This window comes from Salminus brasiliensis, chromosome 12 (genome assembly GCF_030463535.1).
Source record: "Salminus brasiliensis chromosome 12, fSalBra1.hap2, whole genome shotgun sequence".
Classification (NCBI taxonomy): Eukaryota; Metazoa; Chordata; class Actinopteri; order Characiformes; family Bryconidae; genus Salminus; species Salminus brasiliensis.
The window spans coordinates 36,085,339-36,096,647 of NC_132889.1; the positions used below are offsets into that span (position 1 = coordinate 36,085,339).

An 11,309-nucleotide genomic window follows, 5' to 3' on the forward strand; every position below is an offset into this window, starting at 1 on the left:
GTGTGGCTATACTTTAAAATCTCTCTGTAAATCTGAAAACACATTAATAAGCTGTAAATTTGGCAAAGGTTGGGCACCCCTGGTCAACACATGTTCATTTTGGTAGTAAGTAACTTTTTTAAAAGTAAGGTAATATATATATATATATATTATAAAAATTAAAAATAAAAAAATAAAACCCAAAGCAAAAGTTTGGGCACCCCTGGTTAACACATTATTTTAAGTAACTCATTTTAAAGGAAGGTTAAAAAATATATATTTTAATAAAAAAAAAAGTATATCCATATTATAAAATTTAAAATAAAAAAAAATAATCCCCAAACTTATAACTTATTTAAAAGTAAGGTTAAAAAAAATATATATTTTAATAAAAAAAGTTTTATATCCATATTATAAAATTAAAAATAAAAATAATAATAAGTCCCAAAGCAAAAGTTTGGGCACCCCTGGTTAACACATTATTTTAAGTAACTTATTTAAAAGTAAGGTTAAAAAAATATATATTTTAATTAAAAAAAAAGTTTTATATCCATATTATAAAAAATAAAAAATAATATATATTTAAATAATAAAAAAAAAAACTTTTTTATATACATATTATACAATTTAAAAAAGAGGCACAAAGAAATGTTTGGGTATGGTCAGTAGTTAGCAGCACCCCCTTTGGCATGTCTAATGGCTTCTTAACGCTTGGTTGTGTAATGTGTAACAGTCTGATAGATTTCTGCCCATTTTTCCTGCAAGAGGCTTCTAGTTCTGTAAGATTCTTGAGCCCTCTTCTATGTGCTGCCCTATAGAGGCCTTTCTGTCCAGTTTTGATGTTGTTTAGGTCAGGCAAGGCCGGGAAAACCTTCAGCTACACCTCTTGAGGTAGTCCGTGGTGGATTATGAGGTGTGTTTAGGATCATCAGTTAGAATTAGCTGCTATTTAATGACGTCCACTCTTCCTTCTGTGAAAAAGCCAGTGCCACTGGCTGCAACGCAAACCCACCCTGTGTTCATTAGAACATCTCCAAAGTTCTCCTCATGGAGTCTAGTATTATTTAGAGTTCTCCTCAGATCAACACCTGGTTTGATGGAAAATCAGGTGAGCTGCTGCTGCTGCTGCTGCTGATGGAGTTGAACACATCCTCCACGCTGTGCTGGCTGGACTGGGGGGCGTCCAGGAGAACCCTGGAGGAACCGAGCTCTGTTCTTCAGACTAGCTCACCGACAAGATCTCACTACTTTCTTTCTTCAGAATCAGAAGCTCTTGTTTCTCCTTTTTACTGGATTCATGTTCACCTGCTTTATCTGATCTGATGAGATCTGGAGCTTCTACAGTAAAAACGCTCTCACTGCTGAGAGAGATGGTTTAGAATAAGAGGATTAGGGGACTGAAACCTCTGCACAGTGCTGTACTTTGCCAGATATAATGTAATAATGCCTTTATCCACAGAGATGTTGCCCTCTGGGATGCAGATGCTCTGCTTTGTGTTGGTTGGCACAGGTGAGTCAGCTTTACTGCATCAGCTTTCCTGCACACTGTTCACTGAGGGAAGTAAACCCGACCTGGTCATCCTGTGTGATGTCATCTATAAGAAAACTATAAGATCATATAAATCTTATGAATCTCATTTCTAAAGTCGGCCTGCTCTGCTCTGTAGGGATGATAATGAATTGCTTAATGGCTGGGAACACAAAATTCCAGAGGCCGATGCTAGTCTAGCTTTTAGCTTCTAGCTAAAGAGTTCTATTTAATCACCATTAGTCCACAGTATTTGTTTGCAGACTGCCTCTGGCTGATCTATACGTTATTATTTTACAGACTTCAGACTTTTGGGGGAGGTTGCAGATAAGGTTTTACTTCCAACGACTATCAGGGGGATCATGTATGTGTGAGCAATGCTGCACAGTAGAATAGTGCACCACCACTCCTTCCTGCAGGTTACTTTGCTGCCATACAGGGGTTTGCTGTGCCTTTCTGGACAGCATATGAGCAGCTCTGTCTAGATCTTCCAGACCTAGCCTTAACTTCTCTTGACGCCCCATTATATATATATATATATATATATATATATATATATATATATATATATATATACTTACTCTGATTTTCCCCCTTTTTTTTGCCAATTTGGTCTGCCACCTACCCAACCTGTACGTAGTCTCCCCCACATCGCAAGAGATGTTCCCCATTACCAGTATAGGCGGACTAGCACATGCCCCTTCCAGCCTAGCACAAGCCGCCAAAGCAACATTGCCTCCCTCCAATGCACTAGCCTGCAGACGCCAGTGACGGCCAGCACCACCGCAAAGCGATGTGGGGAGAGAGCAAGGCCAATTGTGCCCTCTCAGGGTCTCAGCTGCCGTTGGCTAGCAGCATCCTGGTCATCGTGCCTTAGTCCGCTGCACCACAAGAGCCCTCAAACCCTTATTCTGCCTGGTGTTGATGCAGGTCTCTGGGTGTTTGTTACAAAAGCCACATGGCGGTGTGTCCTCATCAGCCGGGACAGGTAATATGATTGGTCTCTAGTGTTTTCTCGGCTGGTTCTCACTGTCATTCTCTTCAACGTGCAGGTGTGTGGCTCATACAGACGTGTGAAGCGCAAGGTAATTACACTACAGGGTTTCCCTTTCATCCTTTGTGTCGTTTTTCCTCTTTGATATCTATATCCACGTGTCCCCTGCTGATCTCTTGGCTGTAGTATGTGGAAGGCCTCCTCTGGGGAATCGTATTGTGGGAGGCACTGAGGCTCGAGATGGAGCGTGGCCGTGGCAGGTGGACATTCAGATGGGAGCGAACGGTCACGTGTGTGGAGGATCCCTCATCTCCAGAGACTGGGTCCTGTCTGCTGCTCACTGTTTTCCTAAGTAAGTCATGGAGCCACTGCACAGATAGGTAGTAATATGCTGCTGGAGGCCGTGTTGACGCTCCACTGACTGTAACAGGGAGAACGGCGTCTCCGTCATTCCCACCCAGGGCCGAAATGCTGGTGGGGTTGCACTATGAGAACCTCTCTCTCTGTAACACTGCGTAACCCATAGAGTCGTATTAGTGCAAAATCCTGTAGTATTACTCTACCTCCTCAGCCCACATGCTGCTCTACCTTCAGATCAAGCTTCTGGAGCTCTCAGCTTGTCCAGAAAAGCATGTGCACTGCTGTTTATGAGGGGGCGCTTCGGTTCAAGCACAGTTCATATTTTCAGCAGTGGAGTAAATGTGAATTACACTCCCTGCCTGTAGGGGGAGCCCATGAGCACAAATTACCAGTTATCGCATAATGCTGCTTTAAAGGAATTGTTCAGTGTAAAATCCACTTTTTTAGCTTTTTTTCAAGGCTAACGTTGCTAACAATAGCACTGCAATCAATAGTCACCTAAATCGTTTCTATGAATACATGTCCGCACACTCGGGAAGCTTCTAATGCTGACCCATTCCACTGCACGTCCTCCGTCTCTCCTCAGACCTTCAGACGTGTCCTCATATCGTCTCTACATGGGTCGCTATCAGCTAAACGGGATTAACCAATTTGAGGTGTCCAGCACAGTGAAGAGAGTTGTGGTGCCAGATGGTTACTCCGTGCCGCAGGGGGGCCGAGATGTGGCGCTGGTCCAGCTGAACACGCCGGTCTCGTGGTCAGACAGAGTCCAGCCGGTGTGCCTGCCAGACTCTGAGCTGCAGTTCTACAGTGGGACGCTGTGCTACGTCACAGGCTGGGGGGACGTACAGGAGGGAGGTGAGTGCAGTAACACTGATTGACTTCACAGAGTCGTGCTACTACTTTTACTTTCACTCTGCTGTGAGGAGTTGATTGCATTCAGCCACAATTGCGTTAGTGAGGTCAGGATGTTGGATGATTCCCAACTCCTCAACTCCTCATCCCAAAAAGTACTGGATGGAGCTCCACCATCCATCATTCCAGAGAACACAGTTGTTCCACTGCTCCACAGCTCAATACTGCTGGGGGGCTTTATACCCCTATAGCCCACGCCTGGTATTAGGCAGCATGGTGCCAATAGGTTCATAATGTTTATCTGCTCCAGAGAGTCCTATTCTATTGGCAGTACGTCTCTATAGGGACTAGACAAGCTGTATGTGTGTGCATTTGCACATCTGTGTCAGCAACGGGTGCAACTTAAAATAGCTGAATGCATTCAGTAGAAAAGGTGTCCACAAATATTTGGACATATAGTGAAGGACTAAAAAAAAAGGGTTCTAGATAAACATGTGATTCTAATATATTCTCTTGTGACACTTTAGGAAAATTTTGTTGGTTATATGTAGAACCATGACCATTCAAAACATTTTTGGAAATGGTTCTTCTCCATGATTAAGATGGTTGTATATGATTAGATTACCAAAAAGGGTTCCACTAAACTTTGTTGGTACTATATAGAACCCCTTTTTGCCTCAGAGTGCAGGAAACACATATTTGCTGTGCTACTGGCTGCCACACAACCCCAAACCATAATAACAGTTGGCAAGGGGTTCTGTGACGATTATGGAGTCTGAGCACCAGAAGGCTTATATGGAGTATAAGTTCTGTAGAGCACCAAAAAAAAGGTTCCCCACTAGAACAGAAGCCAAAGAACCTTTTTTGCCACTCTACTCTGACATGCCAAAAGTCATGGGACAGCAGTACGGGATAGTGATGGGACACGTGGGGGCACAAGGGGGCGGCTTGGGAACGCCCGCACCTGCATGCTCATGGTACGGTGGCTGAGAATTACCGGAGTTTGAGCAAGGCATGATGGTCAGTGCCAGATGAGCATTCCTCGATCCACAGTCACGAGTCACGAGGGCATTATCACAGAGAGGGCATTATGACGCTTGGTGGACAGCGCATGACTGAGTCTGGCTAGAATTGTCAGTGTGAACAGACAAGTGACTCTGGCGGGAATCACATCCACAGTGCAGGAGGGCCCACACGCATGTCCCCTGTGTCTGTAGGTTAAGGTGACTGGACGTGATGCTAGGTCCTGTCCCATGACTTATGGCAGACTTAAGTCGACTAGCAATGGGAGATGCTGATCAGATATTCAAATATTTAAATTAATACACTTCTGACATTCTTCCTGGGGCCGTGGTGCTCAGTGGTTAGAGCTCCGGGCTATTGATAACAGGGTTGTGGGTTCGATTCCCGGGCTCGGCGAGCTGCCACTGTTGGGCCCTTGGGCAAGGCCCTTCACCCACTTTGCTCCCCGGGTGCTGGAGTTGGCTGCCCACCGCTCTGGGTGTATGTGTGTTCTCACTGCCCCTAGTTCACCAGTGTGTGGGTGTGTGTCTGTGTGTGTCTGTGTGTGTGTGTTCACTACCACAGGTGTGTAAAATGGGGAGGACACAGTGACAAATATGTGCACTTTTACCTTTAAAACATCTAAAATACCTTCTGATGTGTTGCTTATAATATTGAAATATACACAGCTATGTAGAGTACACACACTTACACACTTCTACACACTTCTGGAGAGTAGCCTATACCTTTTAGCACTTTACTTTCCATCTAATAATATCATGGTAAGTAAAAAAACCCTGGTATTAATATTGTTATGTGTGGAATGCTCCACAGGCGGAGTTGCCAATATTGATATTTCAGGGCTGAATAACCAAATACAGTAAAGGACACTTCAGTTGCAGTGCCAGAGGCTCCTGGCTGACTGTGTGTGTGTGTGTGTGTGTGTGGGAACTATACTGCCTGTGTTTACTGAGGCCAGTAAAACAATGGAGTCATTCTGACTGTGCGAGTGACTCAGGTTAACAAGGACAAAGAGCCTGGCAGGGAGGCGGGGCTCCGTACAGAGCGTGGCTGGTAAGCTGAGAACATAAATAGAGTGTAAGAAGAGGGACGGGGGTCATTGTCGCCCCCAGGTGCTTACACACTGCACCTGCTTCCTGCAGTGGCGGGAATGTTGGGAACATTCCCATCACCTTTATTATTACCTGAGACCTTCCTGGTTCTGTTCTTGCACAGTTTTAAGAGATGTTTTTTGACACTCGATCCTACCCACCCAGAGAGAGGGAGGACAATTAGGCCCACTGGGACTCTCGACCACCGGATTTGCAGATGACGGGCGTCTGGGGCACTCTCAGGGAGAACTGGGTTTAAACTGGGGCCAAGCGCGTTTTGATTCTGGTAATATTTCTGGTAAACAGTCCTCCAAATAACTATGGTGCGCTCCTCTCCACAGTCCCCCTCTCTGGCATTGGAACGCTGCGGGAAGTCGGAGTGCCCATTATTGACCAAGCGTCCTGCAACACCATGTACAGCATCCAGTCGTCCACTTCGGAGAGAGTGGATATTCTCTCGGATATGATCTGTGCCGGATATCAAGAAGGAGGCAAAGACTCATGCCAGGTAGGGACTTCGGTGGAGCATCAGTGGGTACTGTGACCCATGACCCATAAATATCTTCATGACCACATTTTCTATCAGTCGTCATTATCATTCAGAATCATTAGAGTCAGTACGAATCATTAGAGTCAGTACGAATCATTAGAATCAGTACGAATCATTAGAGTCTGTATGAATCATTAGAGTCAGTACGAATCAATAGATTCACCTCATTTCTGATCATGCGTAGCCAGAACCCTGTAACTGCCAAATTTACTGGCCGATGAACCACCCACAGCTAGTTAGTACACACTAACTTCGAGAGTAAATGGACCAATACTGGATTTCGAAAAGACCCCATGACTCCCCAGTAGACGCTACGCCTATGGACGTACCACCACTAACCCTGCCATTTCCCATAAATATCTTCATGGCCACATTTTCCATCAGCAGTTGGGCTCCTAAGTGGCCCTGCTGTCTAAGCGTTATTAGCAATTCCAATATACGAATGCCTAGCTAAATGACATACACTGTATGTCCACATATTTGTGGACACCCCTTCTAATGATTGCATTCAGCTACTTTATGTTGCAACCATTGCTGACACAGATGTGCAAATGCACACACATACTCAGAAGTATTGCCAATAGAATAAGACTCTCTGGAGCAGATGAACATGAACCTTTTGGCACCATGCTGCCTAATAAGCAGTGAGCTGTGGAGCAGTGGAAGACCTGTGTTCTCTGAAATGATGGCTGCTGCTCCATCCAATGCTTTTGGGATGAGGTGAGGTGGTGATCATCCAACATCCTGACCTCACTTATACTCCTGTCGCGAAAGACAATCAAATTCTCACAGCAGTGCTCCTACAAAAGCTAGTAGAAGGCCTTCCCTGCATGAGTAGGTGTCCTAATACTTGTGTCCATATTGTGTATATTATGTTATATAACCTGTAAACCCCTTTCTTCTCTCAGGGCGACTCCGGAGGACCCCTCGTTTGTCCTGTAGGCAATGGGACGTGGATTCAGGCAGGGATTGTGAGCTTTGGCCTGGGATGCGCTCAACAGAACAGACCTGGAGTTTACGCCAAAGTGTCCAGTTTTGCTGGACTTATCCGCTCCACGGTGCCGGAAGCCCAGTTGTTGGGTCAGGCGTGGGTCTGCGGTGCTGAAAGCCTTCTGGTGCTCAGTCTTGGTGTAGCATCAGTTCTTCTGGGGACACACTGGAGCTGCTAACAGGACATATGAAGTTTTTTGACTCCACCCGTGACACTGAGCCAACTGAGCAACTCGAGCATCGTATATAATTATTCATTAATCGTAATCGAGGGAAAAAGTTCAGTTAACCGTGATACTGATTCTAGGTTGTATCGCCCAGCTCCAGGTAAAAGCTCACAGTGTATTACAGCTGTTATTAATAGCTATGCATTATCAGGTATGGGGTGATTAAGCTCACAGTAGGTACCCTAACATCTGGCATCTAGCTAAATCGCCCCATCTCTGAACCCTGTTACTGCCACTTAAACTGGCTGTTGAACCACCCACAGCTAGTACACACTAACCCCAAGAGTAAATGGACAAATACTGGATAACGAAAAGCCCCCACGACTCCCCAGTAGAAGCTACGCCTATGGACGTACCACCACTAACCCTGCCATTTCTCTCGGAGCCATTTCTCATGTTGGTCTGATTAAGGTGACTAAGTTTATGCTAATCAATGCAAGGCTGATTAGAGTCAGTAATTATTGAATTATTATCAGTAATTATTGAATTATTATCAGTAATTATTGAATTATTAGAATTACCTCATTTCTTATCTAGACAGAACCCTGTAACTGCCTCATAAACTGGATGATGAAAGGCCCAAATTCTATGTTTATCATAGATTTATTATTTTTTTTCTTGAGATGGACACATGTTTGGGCTAAAAAAAAAAAAAAAAACTCATGTCCTCAACTTTAGTGAAATTGCTGTAAGTTGAATAGGAGTATATATATATATATATATATATATATATATATATATATATATATATATATATATATATATATATATATATATATATTAAACAATGAATGCAGCATGGCTTGTATATATAATATACTACATTACACTCTATGTCCCAAAAAAGCAAGGAAAATCAAAAGGATGAACAATGGTTTTCTATTATTTTAATATTGTATGTTTATATATAGCAGCTTTTGATCTATGAATGGTTCATTTATTGCCAAGTACTCTAAATGAAAATTTTCAGTTTTTAGTTTATTGTTTTTTTTTAGTTTCTTTTCTTACCAGAGATCAGTTATTATAACCACAATAGCTTAAATGTATTTTATCATTAAAAAAACTTATCCTTTTTTATCTCCTAAGGTAATGAAATATGACTGTGTTTGTTTGTTGTGGATGTTTCTGTACATTAGGTGAAACCTACAGTTCATTGCTGTCTGTGTGAGTGTGTGCAGTGTTGAAATAAGCTGTGCGCTGTTTAAAGAAGAAGACGTGTACTGAAGCATCATAATATACATTTAATGAATGGATCAGATGTATCACATTTCTTAATTCTTGCTTGATTGTGTTTCTCTAATGTTTGCTGCTTTCATTAGTGTAACAACAGCTCATTAGATTCATTGTAGGTTATTAAATTCAGCATGTGTCATTAGATTCAGTACGAATCATTAGATTCAGCATGTAATTAGATTCAGTACAAATCATTAAATTCAGTATGAATCATGAGATTAATCATGTATCAGTAGATTCATTATGGGTTATTAGATCCAGCATGTATCATTAGATTTATTATGAATCATTAAATTCATTACAAATCAATCGATTTTTGGCATGGGTCATTAGATGGATTATTAGAATCAGAATGTATCGGACAAATCATTAGATTCAGCATGTCTCACCCAATTCAGTGCGTATTATTAGATTCACTATGGACCATTAGATTCAGCATGTCTTATTCAATTCAGTACGTATTATTAGATTCACAATGGACCATTAGATTCAGCATGTCTTATCCGATTCAGTGCGTATTATTAGATTCACTATGGACCATTAGATTCAGCATGTATCATCCGATTCAGTACGTATTATTAGATTCACTATGGACCATTAGATTCAGCATGAATCATCCGATTCAGTACGTATCATTAGATTCACTATGGACCATTAGATTCAGCATGTCTCATCCGATTCAGTACATATTATTAGATTCACTATGGACCATTAGATTCAGCATGTCTCATCCGATTCAGTACGTATCATTAGATTCACTATGGACCATTAGATTCAGCATGTATCATCCGATTCAGTACGTATCATTAGATTCACTATGGACCATTAGATTCAGCATGTCTCATCCGATTCAGTATGTATTATTAGATTCACTATGGACCATTAGATTCAGCATGTCTTATTCGATTCAGTACGTATTATTAGATTCACTATGGACCATTAGATTCAGCATGTATCATCCGATTCAGTACGTATCATTAGATTCAGCATGTATCATCCGATTCAGTACGTATTATTAGATTCACTATGGACCATTAGATTCAGCATGTCTCATCCGATTCAGTACGTATTATTAGATTCACTATGGACCATTAGATTCAGCATGTCTCATCCGATTCAGTACGTATCATTAGATTCACTATGGACCATTAGATTCAGCATGTATCATCCGATTCAGTACGTATTATTAGATTCACTATGGACCATTAGATTCAGCATGTCTTATTCGATTCAGTACGTATTATTAGATTCACTATGGACCATTAGATTCAGCATGTATCATCCGATTCAGTACGTATTATTAGATTCACTATGGACCATTAGATTCAGCATGTATCATCCGATTCAGTACGTATCATTAGATTCAGCATGTATCATCCGATTCAGTACGTATCACTAGATTCAGCATGTCTCATCCGATTCAGTACGTATTATTAGATTCACTATGGACCATTAGATTCAGCATGTCTCATCCGATTCAGTACGTATTATTAGATTCACTATGGACCATTAGATTCAGCATGTCTCATCCGATTCAGTACGTATTATTAGATTCACTATGGACCATTAGATTCAGCATGTATCATCCGATTCAGTACGTATCATTAGATTCAGCATGTATCATCCGATTCAGTACGTATCATTAGATTCAGCATGTATCATCCGATTCAGTACGTATCACTAGATTCAGCATGTCTCATCCGATTCAGTACGTATTATTAGATTCACTATGGACCATTAGATTCAGCATGTCTCATCCGATTCAGTACATATTATTAGATTCACTATGGACCATTAGATTCAGCATGTCTCATCCGATTCAGTACGTATCATTAGATTCACTATGGACCATTAGATTCAGCATGTCTCATCCGATTCAGTACGTATTATTAGATTCACTATGGACCATTAGATTCAGCATGTATCATCCGATTCAGTACGTATCATTAGATTCAGCATGTCTCATCCGATTCAGTACATATTATTAGATTCACTATGGACCATTAGATTCAGCATGTCTCATCCGATTCAGTACGTATCATTAGATTCACTATGGACCATTAGATTCAGCATGTCTCATCCGATTCAGTACGTATTATTAGATTCACTATGGACCATTAGATTCAGCATGTATCATCCGATTCAGTACGTATCATTAGATTCAGCATGTCTCATCCGATTCAGTACATATCACTAGATTCAGCATGAGCTACTGTAGCCTTTCTGCCAGCTCCAACCAGCCTGACCATCCTCTGTTGAGCTCGACCATCAACACTGAGTTTCCGTCGTTTCCCTGATTCTGATCTCTACCTGCTGGCCTGCTGTTTCTGCCCTGGCTGATTAAACATTGCGCCAGAGGTTAGGTCTAGGTTAGGTTAGGTTCCTATTAAGGTGCTTATTGAGTGTGTTTTCATATTTAACAACAATTACAATAACAGACGCAGTGATGGGGTCGCGCAGCGCCACCTACAGGCCGGCA

At 42.0% G+C, this 11,309-nt stretch overlaps 1 protein-coding gene across 1 annotated transcript; it reads left to right on the forward strand.

Annotated features, from left to right (window-relative positions):
- Window positions 1–1,440: 1,440 nt before the first annotated feature.
- LOC140573836 (serine protease 33) lies at window positions 1,441–7,549 on the forward strand. The gene is given in 6 exon segments (XM_072693420.1): window positions 1,441–1,489; window positions 2,560–2,604; window positions 2,607–2,853; window positions 3,448–3,719; window positions 6,172–6,338; window positions 7,289–7,549. Coding segments are annotated over 6 exon segments (1,041 nt in total).
- Window positions 7,550–11,309: the final 3,760 nt, after the last annotated feature.